Source organism: Prionailurus bengalensis, chromosome A2 (genome assembly GCF_016509475.1).
Source record: "Prionailurus bengalensis isolate Pbe53 chromosome A2, Fcat_Pben_1.1_paternal_pri, whole genome shotgun sequence".
Taxonomy (NCBI): Eukaryota; Metazoa; Chordata; class Mammalia; order Carnivora; family Felidae; genus Prionailurus; species Prionailurus bengalensis.
In genome coordinates this window covers 78,471,088-78,492,194 of record NC_057348.1, presented here as the reverse complement: position 1 = coordinate 78,492,194, position 21,107 = coordinate 78,471,088, and the positions used below count along the sequence as shown (strand labels likewise).

General features: G+C 41.3%; 1 protein-coding gene across 6 annotated transcripts in view; it reads right to left on the bottom strand.

Annotated features, from left to right (window-relative positions):
* PUS7 (pseudouridine synthase 7) overlaps nucleotides 1-21,107 on the bottom strand; it is a 56,198-nt gene that overhangs the window by 31,904 nt on the left and 3,187 nt on the right. For 3 of the 6 annotated variants that reach the window (XM_043588629.1, XM_043588631.1, XM_043588634.1), the window contains exons 2-7: nucleotides 12,672-13,104; nucleotides 10,615-10,699; nucleotides 10,340-10,441; nucleotides 7,801-7,945; nucleotides 1,980-1,997; nucleotides 436-547 (exon numbers count right to left, since the gene is read on the bottom strand). In XM_043588629.1, the coding sequence (XP_043444564.1) occupies nucleotides 436-547; nucleotides 1,980-1,997; nucleotides 7,801-7,945; nucleotides 10,340-10,441; nucleotides 10,615-10,699; nucleotides 12,672-13,104 (895 nt within the window). The remainder of the gene's footprint in view (nucleotides 1-435; nucleotides 548-1,979; nucleotides 1,998-7,800; nucleotides 7,946-10,339; nucleotides 10,442-10,614; nucleotides 10,700-12,671; nucleotides 13,105-21,107) is intronic. The other 3 variants (XM_043588630.1, XM_043588632.1, XM_043588635.1) reach the window with 1 other exon arrangement.

The window sequence follows — 21,107 nt, the reverse complement described above, 5'->3', positions numbered from 1 at the left end:
TGTCTGTATCCATGACGGAAGAAAAATTCTTCGGCACCGGGCCCATCCTCAGAGACTCCATCTCTGCTATATTTGCACTCCTATGAGAAAATCTGACTGGTCTCAGGTTTTCAATCTAGTCAATCTCCAAGAATTAAGAGTTTACAGTCTAGTAAAGCAAATCCCAGCAAACACATTGAAGCATGGGCTTCCGGGGGAGCAGGTTAATTTTTACTTTCAACTGGACAGACTGGTAACTCTCAGCTCTACGTGAACTACTCAAAGAATTTCCACCTCGGATCATTGGCAATAAGCAAGGAGGTTAGAAGAATTCACCTACTATCTAAGGAAACTATAATTGGGAGACACATTTGCTATCCATTTGCCTGTTTTCCCACTCCTTTTTCATTAGCGTGCAAAGAGGATTTTGTATGGGCACAAGAACAAGATACTAACCGTAAATATTTAGACAGTACGTTAATAGCATCCATGGTGTCTTTGTTTTCCTTGTAGAGTACAAAGTGGCAGTAACTTCCCCTAGATTTTGGCCAAGAATGTTTTCTTGGATCTTAAAAACAAAAAAATTAAATGTTATATATACCATAATAAAAGCGATCTAAGTTTTTTCTTATGAAACCTACAAGCTCATTTTTCACCAAAGAACCTCTGAGTGAGAAATCAGATCTAGTCTGACAAGAAATATAGGTTAAATGGTTACAGTTGTGCAGACTATAGGAATTATACTTCCTGTGATTGGGTACGCAACATTGTCCATATTTACAATCAAAAGCTGAAATGCAGATTGTGTGATAAATGAGTGAGACTAAACAGCGGTCCTCACACAGAGAAACAGAGAGGTCCACCGTTCCCCCGATGGCTTCTAGGTGGGTACTGGCCTTCTAGAACACACACAGTCCAGAGGGAAACAGCACTCCGGTTGGCATCTATACACCTTGCTTTGTGTCCTCGGCCAGGTGTTCACACACCCTGGATAGACGCCTCCACAGTGACGGGTTTGAATTTTCCAAAGGCTACTTCGGTCACAAAAGTTTAGTTAATACTAGTTGGTTTACAAATGTTTACCTGACAGAGCAAGCAGCTGCCATTCAAAACAAAATGGGTCATTATTCTTGGGGAAAAGGAAACTAAAAATTAAGCCAAGTTAAACGTTAACTTCTGAACTACAGTTAGTTTGATTGTTCAACATTCTGAACACTGGCAAATCTGTCCAGACTTCGGAGAATTTTTAAAAGTATTCTTTTAAACGAACATTTTAACTATACTGTAATGTAGAGACAGATTTTTAAAAAAATATTAGGATTTAAACTTTGATTTTGAAAAATCAACATATTTGGGAGAAAATATGTAAGCCACAATCACACTTTCAGACGCTGTACAATAAGACTCACGGGTCTGGAGCAACACACAGCTGCCACTGTTACTTGAACACATCTAATTCACTTAATTTCTGTAGCTCCATGAAAGAACAACTGTGGAAAAATACTTCATACAATCCTTAAGAGTCGTCTTCTCTTAAAAATGTTCCCTTGTCTTTGTCCCTAAAATAATCCTTTAGCATGAACTCATGAATCCTTCCTCTTCACAGAGATAAGAAACTCCTGGCACTGAAGTTGCTAAGACACCTGGCTTTGTCAAGGCAAAAAGCATTCTCGATAGGCCAGTGATTTATGCTACAATGTAAAGAACAAATGAACCAATAAATCATCTTGGAAAACTGCCACAGCACGTATGCTGGGCGATTGGCTTTTCCTTTCTGATAAATATGAACGTGAGTCTTTTCTGTCTTGGAGAAAAAAAGTATTTCTTTGGCTCTTGGTGTGAATTCCTCACAACTCATCCTCAGAAGATTGTGAATAAGAGTATTATTTTTGGCTTTCCTTCCAGCTCACTACAGTGAAATAAAACTGTCTATACTTAGCACTTGGGAGAAAAATCATTGGCATTTCATTTTATCTACATGAAACACCAACCGCTCTTACCTGCTGCAGTTCTGACCTCTGTCCAAATGCACAGCATAAAGAGCACAAGAGAGCAATGTTTAATTCAGAATAACGTTAAAGTGCTTAAGAGGTGAACATGCAAATGATCGCATGGACAGGTTACCGAGGACTGCTACGGCACCTGCTAGTCATGTGGTGGGTTAACAGCCATTCAGACACGAACAATGGAATGTCTCAGAGGCACATGGTGAACGAGGAGAAAACTCACCTACAGGGACAAGCCTCCCTGTCTCAACCTCCTCACCTCCTCACAATGACATGTCAGTGCATCCTCAAAGTTGCATGGGTACACTGTCTGTACCCGCGGGATGTAGCAAAAGGTTTAAGACTGAATACAATATACCATACACCTGAAACTAATATTACACTCTTATGTCAACACACTGCAATTTAAATAAGAACTTAAATAAAGACTGAATACAAAATGCTTCCACATTTAGAGACTTGTTTTCACAGAGTACTACCTAAGATTATTTTTAAGATTACCTAAGTAATTACTGCTTTGTGTTTTTCTGGGTTTTATGAGTTTCCTGCAGTCAGGTACAACAACTTTACTTGAAAAAAATCATTACAGAAGCAGTTCTCCAAAACTGATAAATTAAAAGGGATTTGAGATGACTTAAGAGACTTATCTATTGAATGAAATGTTCGGAACTTGTTTCTATCATTATTTGACAAGTAATCTGTATGTAAAAGACATTTTTGAGACAGGGAAAAACTGAACGTGCCCTGAGTATTAGATACTAAGAAATTATTGTTCCTTATGTTGGATGTGATACTGGTATGGGGTTTTAGGCCTTAGCTGCTAAATACATACTGAAATACTGATAAGTGAAATGAAGTGCTATGTAGAATTTTCTTTAAAACACTCCACAAGAAAAAATAAGCGGGAGGAGAAGATCAAAGAAAAACAACAGAATGTCAGTCCTGAAGATGGGTGATGGGGGTACAGTGGTTCAATACTACTTTGTGCACCCGTCTGAAAATGTCCGTAATAAAAAGTTAGCAAAAACTTGTGATAAAAATTGATGAAGTGCAAGCTATACTTTCCCTTAATGACCCATTCAGAGCATTCACAAACAACTATAATGGTGAGAAATAAATGAAGCCACAAGGTGAAAAAGCTAAACGCTATTACACCTTGAGGTAGACCATGACAACTGAGTATGAGTTTTGGCTCACACACATGCATCTTTTATTAACAAAACCAAGCACTGAGCATGCATACAATTATCTCCTCTGTCTAAAGCAGATACAAAGGTTCTTTTTCTAAGTGTACTCAGGATACAAAATAGCAAGCATATGTATTAATTAACTGGGAATATTTTGAAGAGAAAAATCAATGAGTCTCAACTTATTTTGAGCAATTTGACTTTCTCAACTCTGAATCCTTAGAACTCTAAGTAGGATATGAGTAGCTTTGTAATTGAAGAGAATTTAAAATAACTTTGAGACTTTTTTTCAAGACATTCTGATTTAAAATGTGAATGCAAAAAATTCTCAGGCTGAGATCACTGGAAGCAACCTTCTGATGGTCTGATACAGCAGCATCAGTACAGCAGAAATAGAAACCAACAGCAGAAGAAACCATATTCAGGAAGATTCATGTACTGAGCTGAGATCCTCATGAATAAGGAAGGAAAAAATGTAGTTTGAGAAAGATGACCATATGGGGTAGCCTGCAGAACCTTCTTTCCTCCTTATTCGAGGCCATTTCCACGACTGCACCCCTGCTCACTGACCTTGCCAGCACCTTCAGGACCCTGCTCCATCCACTACTACTCTCCTAACATAATTTCTGCCTGCCCACTCCCCCCGGGTCTTTCCCTTCAGGATACCAATATGCCCACAGCTCTTCCATTTTAAAAGTCAAACCTGGGTGCTTGGGTGGCTCAGTCGGTAAGCATCTGACTTCGCCTCAGGTAATGATCTCACTCACAGTTCATGAGTTCAAGTCCTGCATCAGGTGAGCACAAGTCCCGCCTCTCTCTCTCTCTCTCTCTCTCTCGCTCTCTCTCTCTGCCTTTCATGGGATTCTTTCTCTCTGCCCTCGCTCACTTGCACCCTCTCTCACAAAAAAAAAAAAAAAAAGTCAAACCGATGCCTCCCTTTCAACCATGATGCTTTCCTTTCTTCTTTTCCTTACAGCCTTTTAAAAAATTATGTGTATATATATATGTAATCTCTGCACCCAACGTGGGGCTCAAACTCACAGCCCCAAGATCGGGAGCTGCATACTCCTCTGACTGAGCCAGACAGGTGTCTCTCTTTACAGCTTATTTTATTAAAAAAAAAAAAAATGTTTTTAAAGTTTATTTTTGAGAGAGAGACAGAGCACGACAGAGGAGGGGCAGAGAGGGAGGGAGACAGAATCCAAAGCAGGTTCCAGGCTCTGAGTTGTCAGCACAGAGCCAGAAGAGGGGCTCGAACCCATAAGCCACAAGATCATGACCTGAGCTGAAGTCAGACACTTAACCAACTGAGCCACCCAGGAGCCCCTGCTGATAGCTTATTTTAAAAAGCAGTCTGGGGGCGCCTGGGTGACTCAGTCAGTTAAGTGTCCAATTCTTGGTTTTAGCTCAGGTCATGATCTCACAATTCACAAGTTCAAGCCCTACATCGGGCTCCATGCTGAACTCAGAGTCTGCTTGGGATTCTCCCTCTCCTTATCTCTGCCCCTCCCCTGCTCATGCACGCTCTTGCTTTCTCAAAATAAATAAGTAAACTTTAAAAAATAAATAAAAATAAAAAGCAATCTGTATTTATTGCCTTCTATCTCAACCCACTATGTAACCTGGTTTCCAATCTTACTCCACTAGAGCTGCTACGGTCAACGCACCAATGATTTCTATGTTGCAATGGATATATTTCAGAAGTCTTATCTCATTGAACCCATCCATAATATTTTCCACTGCTCATCACTTTGGTTATTGGCAGTCACTCTTCTTGGGGATTCCATAACACCAGTCTCCCAGTTTCCTTTTTATCTGTCTGGTTCTTCCTCCCGCTGGTCTCTGTGGATTCCCTGATCCAGTATCCCTGCTGGGAACCCTTCATTTCCTTAAGTATGGAGAACCTCTATATATCATGCAGCGGATTTTTCCTTTTTCTTTTACTTAAGTCTTTGAAAAGAAGTTCTTAGAGGCATCTGGAATATATACTATGCTTCTCAAAATATAAATTAATTTCCCTGATTAATGACTTATAATAATTATACTTTCAGAAAAATACCTTAAGTATGCTTTGGTAGGCGAATCAAACTATGCTTAGATAGGGCCCTATCTATCTGACTGGATTAACAAACAAAATAACATCTGAGTTAAAACAGCTGGTAATTTGTAGTGTTTGGGCACCATGATTTAGAATCCACCATGCCCATGTTTTAGGATGCATGGCTCTAGATGAGCGGAGTTTAGGTAAGAATATTACAAATCTGCTAGATAATGCATGTAACAATTTATATCAGGGTGTGGTAGGAAAGGAGTGCTAAAAACACTATAAACTTATCTTTGCAATGAAGCTTTAAAAGCTAATTCATTCAGGGGCACCTGGGTGGCTCAGTCGGTTAAGCATCCAACCCCCGATTTTGGTTCAGCTCATGACCTCATGAACCTCAAGCCCCACATTGGGATTCTCTCTCTCCTTCTCTCTCTGCCCCTCCTCTGTTAGCACTCTTTCTCAAAATAAAAAAATAAATTTATAAAAATAAGTAAAAGGTAATCATTCAAATGCTAAGCAAGGCAGCCCAAGAAGACAAGCTGTCACTGGCACTGGATTCTATCTACAGAAGCAAGAACAGTCTCTGGATCCTAGCTCTCTCTACTTTTCCAATGGTATTTAACTAACAAGGTACTCTCGCTGGGAGGGAGCTAGAGCTGCAAGAGGTGAACGCAGGCTCTTCAGTGCCTGGGTCTAGCAGGGGGTGGGAGACAACAGTTCAGACATCTAGTCTATCTTTGACCAAATGCCACATCTCAAGCCCAAAAAGTTTAGATCTCTTTGCAAGTGACGATCCAATGTGACCTGGTTTTGTGATTCTTTTTAAACTGGGAAATTCATATTTTACTGAAGATGTGTAAGGGCAATGGAGAAGGGTGGTTTGCGTCATACATGCTCAGCAGCTCACCTGAAAAATCTGAAGGAAATTTTTTTCTTTGGGAAAGAAAAAAGGTGGGTGTGGCATAAGCTTAGAGAATGTGGATACAGACAAAACGTGAGAGGTCTGGCACCAGTCACTTGAGGGGAAAGGGTGGGAGAACTGAAAGGCCACCGTGACCTGCAAATGCCCTAACATCCCTCCCTGCCGATCACAAAGCCTGGCATCTTCTAAGAAACAAAGATCATTTCCAAGAAGCAGGAGTCTGCAGAGCAAGATTTTGCCTTTTCTTCTTGCCTTTGAAAGAGGGTGGCTGACCGATGGGGACTGCCTTTCTACAAGGGGCATTTCCCTAGCAGCCGTTCTCAGCCTGGGCTCCTTGAGACAATTAAGACTGAATGCTGCAGTAGTTAAGTCACCCTCTCTCCTCCACATCTAGAATAGTTACTAGCTATCTGCCAAGCTTGGGAGAATGCAAAAAGAGTCACTCGAATTATTCTCCATGGGGTTTAATTCTGCTGAAGAACCCTGGCTGGAAGAAAGCATGCTAACGTACTATCTTATACTGTGACTCAGACATCAGAGAAACACACAGTAGCCAAGCCATTTGTCTGTGGTTTGAGAGGTGATTAGCAACCTGTGCCCTCAGTTGTTCCAGAACACATCATCTCATTTTCTTTTTGGTATCTCCGGGGAAGTGACCTCCAATGTCCACCTTCTCTTCCCCAGCTGCTCAAGATTTCTGATTCCTGTGTCACTATCCAGACTGACCGAATTGACTACATAGTTTTTGCAGGCACAGCTAACTAAACTTCTCTCTGCTCCCATTTTTTATACCCTCCCCCATTTCACTAAAATCATACTTATAAACAATTAAGGCTTCATACATTCACAGCATTAGCCTGAGAGAATACTCACAAAGCACTAACCGCACGAAGTCTTTTGTTATGTAGTTTTGGAATTCCTCTAACAAATTTATCTAGAAACGACTCTTTACTAATAGAAGCCATCATTGGTAGGAAATGAGGGTGAGGAACTATCTTTTTCCCATTCTAATTTTCATTAGAATTATGTCTGCTGATTTGGCAGAAAAATTCTTCTTAAGATTATATGCAAGCATATATGGCTGTAGAAATTTTTTTAGAGCATAAATATCAAAGAAATTCACTGACAACACACCCATTTCAAATGAATCATATACAACGAAAGATGAGCTTGGGTGGAGGGCCGCTTTGCCATGTATTCCATGTTTTTTATGTGTGGGTGAAGAAGAGACTCAGGGTTGTAAAGCAACAGCTCTTGCAATGTGCCACAGGGACTTTTTGTTCATCTGAAAGCTTTCTCTTCTCCATTAAGAATACAGAATGAGCAACGTCCTTCCATTTTCTTCTTGAATTGCCGCTGAGCCCATTCTGCTCTTCAGGGAACATATCAAATTGCTACGGCTATCTCTCAGGCACCACTGTAAATGTAGCAAATCTTCACTCACATAAGAGACCTAATGCCCCTAACCAGACAGTCTGCAGGATGGTGCTGGCATCTGAAGTGATATTATTCACCTTCTTTGAAGGAATGACATGATTGATATCCTTTTCTGCATAACAGTAAAGTAGCCCTTGAACACGAACAGGCAAGGAACACGAGAAGCAGGATGCCACCCGTGACCAACAGACAGATGAAATGCCACGTCATGCACACACTTACTTGCCAGAGCCTTTTTTCCAGCTGCATGGTAGGCTACAATATATTTCTTCCCCTCTCTATCCTCTGTTTTTGTCTCTAATCCTGGAAACAGAGATTTAATCGCTTGATGGATGATGGTTCTTTTCTCTTTGGTGTCCTCAATAACCTATTAAAAACAAATCATGCTACTACTGATTGAAGAAACATTAAATGGGGAAATAACACTAATGAAGTAGTAAAATCACTAGTCAGGTTATCAGCTATGCAAAGTAACAGAGGTACATGGGTATGATTTCAACAATCCTTTTTTTTTTTAATTATTATTTTTTTTTTTAAAGGTTTTTTTCAACGTTTATTTATTTTTGGGACAGAGAGAGACAGAGCATGAATGGGGAAGGGGCAGAGAGAGAGGGAGACACAGAATCAGAAGCAGGCTCCAGGCTCTGAGCCATCAGCCCAGAGCCCGACGCGGGGCTCGAACTCACGGACCGCGAGATCGTGACCTGGTTGAAGTCGGACGCTTAACCGACTGCGCCACCCAGGCGCCCCTTTAATTATTTTTTAACATTTATTTATTTTTGAGAGATACACACAGAGTGCAAGGTGGGGAGGGCTGAGAGAGAAAGGGAGACACAGAATCTGAAGTAGGCTCCAGGCTCCGAGCAGTCAGCACAGAGCCTGATGCTGGGCTTGAACTCACGAACCAAGAGATCATGACGTGAGCCGAAGTTGGACGCTTAACCGACTGAGCCACCCAGGCGCCCCTTCAACAATCTTTTAGAGCTTCATAATACCGCACATCTTAAGAGCCTGTTTATGGGGCATGACTCTCTGCCAGGCGTTATACCAGGAACTTCAGAGGCACTGTCTTAGTTAATCCTTATAATCTCCCTACCATGCTACCAGTATACCCACTTGGAGATCAGGAAAACGAGGTTAAGAGAAGGACCTAAGGTCGTACAGCTGGAGGGCAGCAGAGCCACATGTACAGTCCAGGCTGTGACTCCAGAGCCACCCATCACAGATACCCCTGCTCAGGGACTCTGCTGGGCGAACACCTCAGGGCTCACAGATGGAAATGGAGGCAAGCCGTGCCTTTCAGGATATCAGAAACTCAACTCCCTTGAATAGTCCAATCTACACTGCCTCACAATGAATCCTATTCCATACTGGATTATTTTATAATGGTGTTCTCATATATTTGTTCGTAATAAAAAAAAAAAATCAACATCAAAAAATGTAAACTTATTATGTAAGGAACTGTTGCTCAATTTTTGAATGTGTCTCACACTAAGAAATACATTTCACATCTGGAGTCAACAGTCAGAAATATATACATGCACCTGCCTTACTAAAAATCTAGAGGGGTACCGGGGTGGCGCAGTCATTAAGCATCTGACTCTTCATTCTGGCTCAGGTCATGATCTCACGGTTCATGAGTTTGAGCCCTGCATCAGGCTACGTGCTGACAGCACAGAGCCTGCTTCAGATCCTCTCTTTGCCCCTCCCCTGCTCATGCTCTCGATCTCAAAATAATACATTTTTTAAAAATTTAAAAAATCTTACAAAATAGTATTTATCCTTGATGCATATAATACACTGTTATTTTCTATTTAATTTATTGCACTTAAACAAATGTTGGGGGACACCTGGATGGCTCAGTTAGTTAAGCATCTGACTCTCGATGTCGCCTCAGGTCATGATCTCACAGTTGGTGGGACTGAACCACCCTCAGTCGCTTCTAATTTCACCTGTTTCTGCACCTGTTTAAGTTTCTACAAGATTTAAAATTACAAACATGGCTCACATAATTCTACTGGACATCACTGAGAAGAATAAAATTTTCCTAACAAAAGCTTTTGAAAAAACATCTACTAGCCCATTTAGTAGCTGAGCTCTCCTTTTCTTCAACAGCAGAAGCTGAGTCAAGTTGAGCAAAGAAATGTTCCCTTACTTCTTTCCCAACTCCTCTCCCTCCAAGACCCACTTGACAGCCAGAGGCTGCTGGAGGGAGAGCCAGGGCCAGGGTCTATTAGGCCACACATCTGTTAGATGGTGGCAGTCCTTTGGCTACGGACACTGTGACAGAATAGTCACTTTGTGGTCTGAACAACACATTTCTTTTTTTTTTTTAATATTTATTTTTGAGAGAGAAAAAGAGAGACAGACAGACAAAGAATCTGAAGCAGGCTCCAGGCTCTGAGCTGTTGGCACAGAGCCCGACACGGGGCTTGAACTCATGGACCGCAAGATCATGACCTGAGCTGAAGTTGCACACTTAACTGACTGAGCCACCCAGGTGCCCCGTGGAACAATGCAATTCTTTGCTGACTTGTGGTCATATAAAATTTTTTTACGACGTAACATTTTTTTGCTATAGTATGTCTGGATACTGGTTATTTGCCACTGATCAAAACATTTTTAGGGTAATACTCTTTTACATCAAATAGGGCAAAGTCATCATTTCGTCAACTACTGTAATTTTTCTAATAGATGCTTATAGACTTTACCCAAAAAGAAGCAATGAAAATCCTGAAATGTATGTTTTTGTGCTATTTACCTCGATGGCAACACTAGTTTCCTTATTTTTAAAAAGCTGGAGCTCTTCTAAACGCTGCTTTTCTTCAGCTGTCAAAACCGTAAATACGTCTTCCGTTGGATCCTTGAAAATAATGAAACTCCCAGTGAGTCACACACAGAACTCAAAGCTGTTACAGCTCTATAGTTCTGGATCTCTCGGAAATGCTAAGTCAATGCTGTTAGAGTTCTATAGTTCTGGATCTCTCGGAAGTGCTATTTTATAGGGAAAGTGGCTTGTCAGAGAGCTGCTCTCACCTCCTCATCCACGGGGACAGACAAGTCATCCAAATGGCTGATGCGGCCGTCTTTTCCTATTTCATGAACAACAAAGTCGGAGTATCTGATGAAAAGAAAACACAAACTTTCAAAGCATTAACGTTTTGCTTCTGATTAATTTTAGGAGGAAGTTTATCAACATTAAGCTTCATGGTTATACGAAAATTTTTTTTAATTTTGGGGTTTTTTTTTTTGAGACAGCATACTTGGAGCAGGGGAGGGGGCAGATGGGGGTGGGGGGGAGAGGTAGAGGGAAGGGGGGGAGAGAGAGAGAGAGAGAGAGAGAGAGAGAGAGAGAGAGAGAGAATTGCTACGTGGAGCTTGACCCCACAACCCTGGGATCATGACCTGAACTGAAACCAAGGGTCAGATGCTTAAGTGACTAAGCCATCCAGGAGCCCCAAAACAGGAATTTTTTTTTTTTTAATTCTTCATTACTAAGTTTATGTGCAGTTTTTTTTTTTTCTGGTTTCTTAAAGAATGCTACGCCACAGCTTGCATTCTTCACACAGAACGTAAAGGCCCTCTGAGCTTTAGAATATTCTTTCAGAGAAATGCATAAATCGAAGCTTATTACCCTATTGATTATATAAACAGTCCATACTAAAGTGAATCATAAACTATGGCATGGTTAATTGAATCAGAACCCCATTGGGGCACCTGGGTGACTCAGTCAAGTCAGTTGAAAAGCAGACTTTGGCTCAGGTCATAATCTCAAGGTTCGTGAGTTCAAGCCTGGTGCTTTGCGCTGACAGTACAGGGTTGCTTTGGATTATCTGCCCACCCTCTCCCTGCCCCTCCCCCCCAATATAAACATTAAAAAAATATATATCACAACCCAGTATATCTATTATGAACCAACCTGAAGCTTGCCTTTATGCTAAATATTCTACACACATTATTTAAAACCTTCTCAAAAACCACAAGGTAGTATTAGGAACCATTTTTTGGATAAGGATACTATGTAACTAGTCTAGATTCATACCCAGATCCTTCTGGCTCCAAAGACTACCTTCTTTCTACTGTAGATGTGGCACATTCAGGTGGAAGAGTTAAGGATTTAAGATTTTAAGACCAATTCAAGAGAAAACTTAAAACCATTTAAAATAATTTATTTTAAAGAAGTGAACAGCACTCATTTACATATTAGCAAGGCTTGACACAAAAATTATTTTTTATTTACTCATTTGATCTTGAAATGGCTTCATCTGCTCATTTAGACAGCTCTCCTCCATCCTAATTCCTTCATGATCGTCAATAAACCATTCTTGGGGACAGAAAGTTAAATAGAACATATTGGTGATGGAGACGCGGGGGGCGGGGGGGTGGGTAGAGACACAGAATCCGAAGCAGGTTCTAGGCTCCAAGCTGTCAGCACAGAGCCCGATGCGGGGCTCAAACTCACAAACTGTGAGACCATGACCTGAGCCAAAGTCAGACACTTAACCAAGTGAGCCACCCAGGCGCCCCTTGCTAATTTCTTTCTAAAGAACAAATAGAATGCCAAATTATGGAGAGAGCCCAATGTCCATTGACTGAAGAACATTTACAGAAGATGTGGTAGATATACACAAGAGAATATTACTTAGCCATCAAAAAGAATGAAATCTTGCCACTTCCAATGACAATACACTGTGGATGGAGCTACAATGTATTACACTAAGCAAAATAAATCAACCAGAGAAAGGCAAATACCATATGATTTCACTCCTATGTGGAATTTAAGACACAAAACAGAAGAACAAAAGAGTGGGGGGAGAGAAGAGAGGGAAACAAACCACAAGAGACTCTTCATGATAGAGAACTGAGGACTGATGGAGGGAGGTGGGTGGAGGGGTGGGCTAGATGGGTGAAGGGTACTAAGGAGGGCACTTGTTACAATGAGCACTTGGTGTTGTATGTAAGTGATGAATCACTGAATTCTACTCCTGAAACCAATACCGTACTGTATGTTAACTATAATTTAAGTAAATAAAAAACAAAAAACCAGAAAAACAAATAGAACAAAAATAACTTTACATGTAAGTGAAACATACCTTTCTTTCAAGATGCCTGAGAATCCCTGATGAGAACTTACAAACTTGGTGATGCCAACGTCAAGTTCAGTGAGGCCGTGCTTCATCATGTCTGCAAAACTCTCAGCTTCCTCCTCCTCCTCACCCTCCTCAGAGAGGCCATCTTCCTCCTCCTCTTCCTCTTCTTCCAACTGCACATCAGAATTCTTTGTACCCTCTCTGGCACTCACAGCCTCAGGTGGCTCAGGCACGTTGACCCCACTGGGTGGAGAGACATGCTCCAGCTCGCTCTGACTTTTGGTCAGACAATGGTCCAAGATCTTCTGTCTTTTTGCCTCTTCAGCTGGGGCCACCCTGTCATTGTCTTCAACAGCAACAGACCCACGTTTCAGCGACACACCAGTCACTTCTGTCATCTCCATTTTTAAGGCTCCAAGAAAACATTTAAGAGAACCTTTTAGGAAGGAAGAGAGCGCAGGAAGTAACAATCACTTCCTTAAAGTGGGTTTCAGCAAACAGAGGCACAGTTAACTTTGTTCCTAGGGTTCTAAAACTCATCTATTAAAATAATTTTTCCTGATGCTGGTGTATATATTTGGTGGCATAGAAAAATGGCACAACACTTCTGCATAGAATTTGAGAGTATGCCTCAAAAAAAACTTTAAAAAATGTATGCCCTTTGACCCAGAAATACTACTTTCAGGGTGTATCTTAAAATAACTGAAGTGCTTACAATTTTAGGTTTAAGGATACTCATTTCAGTACTTTTACATTAACAAAAAACTAAGAAAAATGATGCCTGCGTCTGTAAATTAAACAATACAATGAAACAATATGAACAGAAGCTGGGAAGGATGGTTTCTTCTAGCACAGAATATGGGTGGCTGGGCACAGCAGGGAGACGTGCTGGTTTTAGTGAATACCGTAGTTGATCACTTGAACTTTGTTTCATGTAGATTATTCTTTAAAAAAAAAAAAAAACCTGATTAAATAAAAATAGTGCATAAATACACTTATTGACAGGAACGCATACTAGTATCATATTAAAAAAAAAAAGCAAGGGGGATGTGAAGTTGTTTAATGGGTTATAAAATTTCAGTTTTGCAAGATTAGAAAGAGTTCTGCATATTGGTTCCACTACAGTATGAATGTACTTAACGCTACTGAACTGTATGCTTAAAAGTGGAGATGATGCTATGTGTTGTGTGCATTTTGCCACAATTTTTTTTAAATTTTTTTTAATTTTTTTTTTTAACGTTTATTTATTTTTGAGACAGAGAGAGACAGAGCATGAACGGGGGAGGGTCAGAGAGAGAGAGAGAGACACACACAGAATCTGAAACAGGATCCAGGCTCTGAGCAGTCAGCACAGAGCCCGATGCGGGGCTCGAACCCACATACTGCGAGATCGTGACCTGAGCCGAAGTCAGACGCTTAACCGACTGAGCCACCCAGGCGCCCCTTTTTCATTTTTAATTTTTTTTTAATTTTTTTTTTTTTATTATTTTTATGCCACAATTTAAACAATACAGACTATCATGTAAGCAACCCACACACAATGTAATGAGGGAAAGTCTAAGAAGCCATACACACCTCCCAGGACTGGGCGGCTTGCCAGAGGGGTAACAAGTGGCAGTCAAAATAAATACATTTATCTAATTTGACCTTACTTGGTGCTCTTGGTAAATTAAGGATAAAAGTTTTCCTACATTAATTATATACGGAGGTGCTATAATTAAAATGCTAATGAACTTACTAAGCATACTCATAAAGAACATAAATGAGCAGAAAACTAACATTCTAAGGTTCTCCAAAGCCTAGTTAACAAGAAACCCAACTACAGAAGCATCTACAACAGAATAATAACAACAATGAGCTAAAGTTTAAGAATCCACATTTGAAGGGTGCCTGGCTGGCTCAGTCAGTGGAGCACGTGACTCTCTTGATCTTGGGGTCATCAGTTTCAGGCCCATCTAGAGATAACTTAAAAAAAAAAAATCCACATCTGATCTTGGCTCACTGTCAACAATCTAGAATGGAAAGAAAATGTAAAGAAGAATGCAAATACATGCACAAAATGAAAGAAAAAGGGATGATGACTACAAAAAAAATGGGAGAAAAGGTACAGAAAGATGCCAGTAAAACCAATTTCCTTTGAAAGACAAAAAAATTAAATAAAGAAAATGGAAGAAACCAAGAATCTGGAACAGAAGTAGACCACAGCTATACAAAAATTACCTCTAATTCAATTAGGAAAGCATTTATTCTCTATTTGTTCTAAGCAAGGTCAAGTAAGAAAAAGAATGGCTTATGAAATGCTGGTGCTATTCATGCTCACTTTCTATCAACAAGGCTGCCCTCACAGAGCCTGTGCGCCAATGTGGGAGACACAAAGGGCGCAGGTCACTCGGGGACTACAGGAACAAAGACCTCAGAGGGCACTGCTGGTGAGGGTGTCAGAGAAGACACCTTTCCTTATGGCAGACCAGAAACGAACACCTGAGCCTGGCTGTGAGGAGCGGGTGAGGTCGCAGAACATGGGGAGGAGGCTGTTTGGGGGGGATGGTCAGGCATGTGCAGAGGCGTGGGAGCCCAAGTAGGGTAAAACACACAACGGGCGAGTCTGGAGGTAAAGCTAGCAAGTGGGCAGATGCTAGACCAGCAGAATGGAGGGGATTCCATCCTGAAAACCAAACCACCACTAGACTCGTGAGTTAGAAAGGTGTCGCAGTGCCTCTTTGAAGAGAAACAGGGGTTAGATAGGAGATTCGGTGAGAGGGTACAGCTGAGGGTCACTTGGCTGTCTCAGTTGGAAGAGTGCGTGACTCTTGATCTCGGGGCTGTGAATTTGAACCCCACACTGGGTGTAGAGATCACTAAAAAAAAGAAAACTTAAAAAAGAGGGTATGACCAAAATTGAGTCAAGAAATTAGTATAACATGATCTAAGACTGAGACAAGGGTGACAGAAACAAAGTTTGGATTCAGGGACATTTAGGAGGTGGTGGGAACAGGACTGGATGACAAATGTGGGCAAAAAAAGGAAATACCCTAGGATGACTCAGGTGTTCTGCCTTAGGGATCTCAGAGGACAGGGGAGCTCTTCCTAACACGGAACCCCAGAAGAGAAGCAGGAAGTAGGAAGACAAGCCCATTTATGGTCCTGAGGTGTCACAGGTACCTGGGAACATCCGGAAGCCAGTCACTACATTGTGTTACACATACTCTCAACCCCAAACGTGCAATGGCGTCCCAGCTGGCATGCCAGGGTCCACTAGGAGATCCTGATACCTTTCCACGCCTGAACTCTCAGCAGGGAGGAAAGCACAGCCAATGACAACCACATCAGTATCGTGGCTCAGGGACTTTGCTGTCAGCACATGTCTACCTCCTTTCCAGAATGCAGAGAGTTCATCAAGCTCCTTTTTAACAACTGATGGTCATAAGCCACATCAATTACTTCCTCTGCAGAAATGTCTGCTCCATCCTGCTTTGACACTGCCCATCATCCAGCAACCTGTACCATTATCTTCCACACACCTGCAACAACTCAGGCCCAGTCCCAATGAGTTCCTGCTTCCAGTCTGACTGCTCATGAGCTCTCTCCAATGGGAAGTCCTCCACACCTGTCTAAGATCACCCCTGGCCTCATCAGTCCTTCAAGGCTCATCTGAAGGCCATGAGTCCTGACTGCTGTGCCTTCCTCTCTACTAACTCCGTCTTCCCATTTTACCTCCCTTCATCTGCACTACCATGTGGGCACCTGGGTACCATACTTTTCTCCTGCCATTTTCTAGCTGTCCGTCGAAGTAAATTAATTTCTCCAAGCCCCTGTTCTTCATCTGTAGAATGGGAATGACATGTGTATCACAAGACTGCCGTGAAGATTAAATGAAATGATAAACACTATATCCTGGTTAGATATAGTAGGAACAAAATAAGCTAGTCCCCTTTCCCCCCTCAAGAAGTCTGCAGATTTTTTGAGGACATTATTTCTTTTATACATGCCATAGAATTCAGAGTGGTATAACAGCCTTCTATAGACATTTTGTAGATTTCTTGGAACAGGTGCTGAAACTGTTCCCCACCTGTAGAGATCAAAGTCACACTAAGTAGCAAATGCCTAATGAAATAGTGGACCTGGACAAGCACCACGAATGGCCCACTAACATACATGACAGGCAGACACTGCACGTCCCTGAAAGCACATGCTGTGAAGTATTCTGACTGAAACTCTATGTCTAATTGGTAGTTTCGACAGCACACAGAGACAGAAGATGTTAACCACCACCATGGGGAAGCAATCAGCAACATTCTGAATGTGGGAAACTCTACCAGGACAAAGACAGTTCCCTCAACTAATAAAAAGCAAGGGGAAAAAGAGGGAGGGGAACTTACATATAAACCTACAAAGAAATGCAACGAGTGGATCCTTCTTCAAACAAGTCAACTATTTAAAAAAAGCATTTAGAAAAGTATTTGATGGCTGTAGCAACTTCTTACTCCACATGTCTCCAGAGGCAAGGGAAACAAAAGCAAAAATGAACTATTGGGACCTCATCAAAATAAAAAGCTTTTGCACAGTGAGGGAAATAATCAGTAAAACTAAAAGGCAACCGACAGAATGGGAGAAGATATTTGCAAATGACATATCACAAAAAGGGTTAGCATCCAAAATCTATAAAGAACTAATCAAACTCAATACCTAAAAAACAAGTAATCCAGTGAAGAAATGGGCAAAAGACATGAATAGACACTTCTCCAAAGAAGACATCCAGATGGCCAACTGACACATGAAAAAATGCTCAACATCACTCATCATCAGGGAAATACAAATCAAAATCACAATGAGAAGGGTGCCTGGGTGACTCAGTGGGTTAAGCGTCTGACTTCAGCTCAGGTCATGATCTCATGGTTTGTGAGTTCAAGCCCCGCTTTGGGCTCTGTGCTGTCAGTTCAGAGCCTGGAGCTTGCTTCGGATTCTGTGTCTCCCTCTCTCTCTGCTCCTCCCCTGCTTACACTCTGTTTCTCAAAAAATGAATAAACGTTAAAAAAAATTAAAAATAAATTAAAAAAACCACAATGAGATACCACTTCACACCTGTCAGAATGGCTAATATTAACAACTCAGGCAATAACAGATGTTTGTGAGGATGCACAGAAAGAGGATCTCTTGTGTACTGTTGGTGGGAATGCAAACTGGTGCAGCCACTCTAGAAAACAGTGTGGAGGTTCCTCAAAAAATTGAAAATGGAACTACCCTACGACCCAGCAATTGCACTACTAGGTATTTATCCAAGGGATACAGGTGTGCTGTTTCTAAGGGGCACATGCACCCCAATGCTTATAGCAGCACTATTGACAATAGCCCAAGTATGGAAAGAGCCCAAATGTCCCTCGATGGATGAATGGACAAAGAAGATGTGGTATACATATATATATACATATATATATATATATATATACACACACACACACACACAATGGAGTATTACTCAGCAATCAAAAAGAATGAAATCTTGCCATTTGCAACTACGTGGATGGAACTAGAGGGTATTATGCTAAGTGAAATTTGTCAGTCAGTGAAAGACAAATATATGACTTCACTCATATGAGGACTTTAAGATACAAAACAGATGAACATAGGGAAGGGAAGCAAAAATAATATAAAAAACAGGGAGCGGGACAAAACATAAGAGACTTTTAAATATGGAGAACACAAAGGGTTGCTGGAAGTGTTGTAGGAGGGGGGATGGGCTACATGGTCAGGGGCATTAAGGAATCTATGCCTGAAATCATTGTTGCACTCACTACACGCTAACTAACTTGGATGTAAATTTTAAAAAACAAATGAGTAAGCATTTGAGATGATGAGGGATGCAAAATACTGGGAATATTTGATGACATCAAGGTAGTACTGTTAACTTTTAAAGGTGCAATTATGTTACTGTGGTTACATTTAAAAACAGAATCCTTATGTTTTAGACACACTAACAAATATTTATGGTTGAAAAGTTACGAAGTCTGGAATTTGGCTTCAAAATAATTTACCAGTGGTGAATGGAAGTGGAGGGGGTATAGATTTGAAACCAGGTTCATAATTATTGAAACTGAGTGATGGGAACATGGGGAGGTTATCACATCTTCTACGGTAAGTTTTTTATTACAAAAAATTTCAAACATATGAAGTATAAAAAGATACACAAACTATTGTGTTCTGATCAACCACTATTTTACCCTTTCTTCTGTTCTGCTCTCTCTCATCACGTGTTCTTCAAACAGGTCCCAAGATACCGTCTCTCCACTGTCACTTTTTTTTAATAATTAAAAAAAAATCTGATGTGCAGGCCTGATGCGGGGCTCAAACTCACAAACCATGAAATCATGACCTGAGCCAGTCATTTAACTGACTGAGCCACCCAAGTGCCCCTCTCCACCTTCACTTCTTCAAGTGCCCCAAACCTCCACATCTGTTAGCCACCACTCAACACTCTTGCTCACTGGTGCTACTTCATGATCCGTGCTAAACCCCAACCAAGTATCAAACCTACTGTCTAGGTCTGTGCTCCTGGATGCTGCTGGTTTCCCCTCTTAAACAGCCATCCCTACTCTCATGGCCATGCCTGGTCAGTACAGTCTTCTTCAAGTCCTGCTTGCAGGCCTCCTCTGACAGATGTCTACCCCTCTTTCCAGCATATGCACTAGACCACTCATTATAACCATTCCCTTAAATAAGACAACCCTCCTAAAAGTCCAGCCATTCTAACACTCACTCCTAAGCGCTGCACTTCATCCCCTTAACAAATACCTACTGTGCACCCTGCGCTAGGCGGTATTCCAGGCACTGCGAAAAGACACTGCAGCAAATCAAATCAACGCCCCGCCAGTGTGCAGCTGACGTTTAGTGAAAGATCTGGCTTCTGCCTCCCACACACCAATGAAGTGTTTTTTGTTTTTGTTTTTTTTTTAAAGTTCAGCGATGGCTTCCTTGTGCCAAAACCACAGTCATTCAAGCCTGGCTCTAACTGACATCTTTTCCCAACTGGACACGGTTTGCCACTTTCCTTCCTTGAAACTCTTTCTACCCCTTTTTTCCTGCCTCTTGGGGTACTCTTTTCCCCTCCTTCTCTGCTGCTGCTTAAATTTGGGCATCTCTAGGTTCCTACCCCAGTCTTGTTCCCTTCTCACTCTCACATTTTTCTAGCCAAGACCCATCTTTGACTTCCCAGTTTGCTTGTTAAGTCCAAAGCAATAGCTGTCAAGCTGAGCAATTGCAGAGTGCACCCAGTGAGCTCATTCAAGCCTCTCCTCCACCCTACGGCTCCGGGTTCATTAGCATTGCCAGATATCGGTGTCTTACTCCAGCTGACCCAGCTAGGAAGAGCTGAATCAAATGCTCAAATTCACCATGCCCTAAATTGATCTCATCATCTCCCACCACCAACACACATTATACCTCCCAGCTCAGGGAACGTTGCCACCAACTACCAGTCACCTAAGTCAGGACATGGTCATCACCCAACTCCTTGCTCTCCGCTGCGCCCACATCAGTAATTTCGTGAATAAAATCCTGGAAAGTTTCAAACAGCACTGTTATGCCTAACATCCCTGGCATGAGAATATTAGCAGATCACACATATGAATATCACACACTGGTTTCGACCTGATCTAGGTTCTGCCGTTTATGAGTGGGCCACTTACCCTCTCTAAGCTGAGGTTTCTTTCTCTGCAAAGCTGAAAAATGATGAGTTGCTCAAAGGTCTGTAATAGCTGTTCCTATTCAACTACTGGTCATTAATATTTATTATGGATGGTTTGTACAGCAGAACTGTATTGCTGAGTCTGGGGAAAAAACAAAGCTTCTTAGGCTTCTTTTGTTCTCTGGGCTAATGATTAAACACGGGTTTCTTCCTTCAAATACCATTTAATTTTAAGAGTCCCTCAAAGCACTGCCAACAGCACCAAATAAACAGGCCTTTAATATTTTTGAGCAGTCTTTTCTCGATATTTGTGGACACTTGCCTAATCTCTTTTCCTTGTTATATTTAACTTACAAGACAAGCTCATTAACTAATCTCACTTTTGTGTTTCAAATGAAATTACAAATACTTTCCATTTGCTTTAACTAATAACCCTATCGTACACATTAATTATTAAAATATACATGGTACCAATGATTATAAGTCACTTAATATGTATTTTGCTAAGTTCTTTCAGTGGGCCTAGAAACTGAGAACATATTTACTGGAACAGCTGTTCAAACTTCTGGACTAGGAGAGACAGAGCTCAAATTAGCATTGTTTTCATGAGCAAGAACTATATAAAAGGGAAGACTAAAATGCAGTATGATTTTTTTAAGGTTTATTTATTAGAGAAAGACAGAGACAGAGCAAGTGGGGAAGGGGCAAAGACAGAGGGAAAGAGAATCCCAAGCAGGCTCTGCACTGGCAGTGCAGAG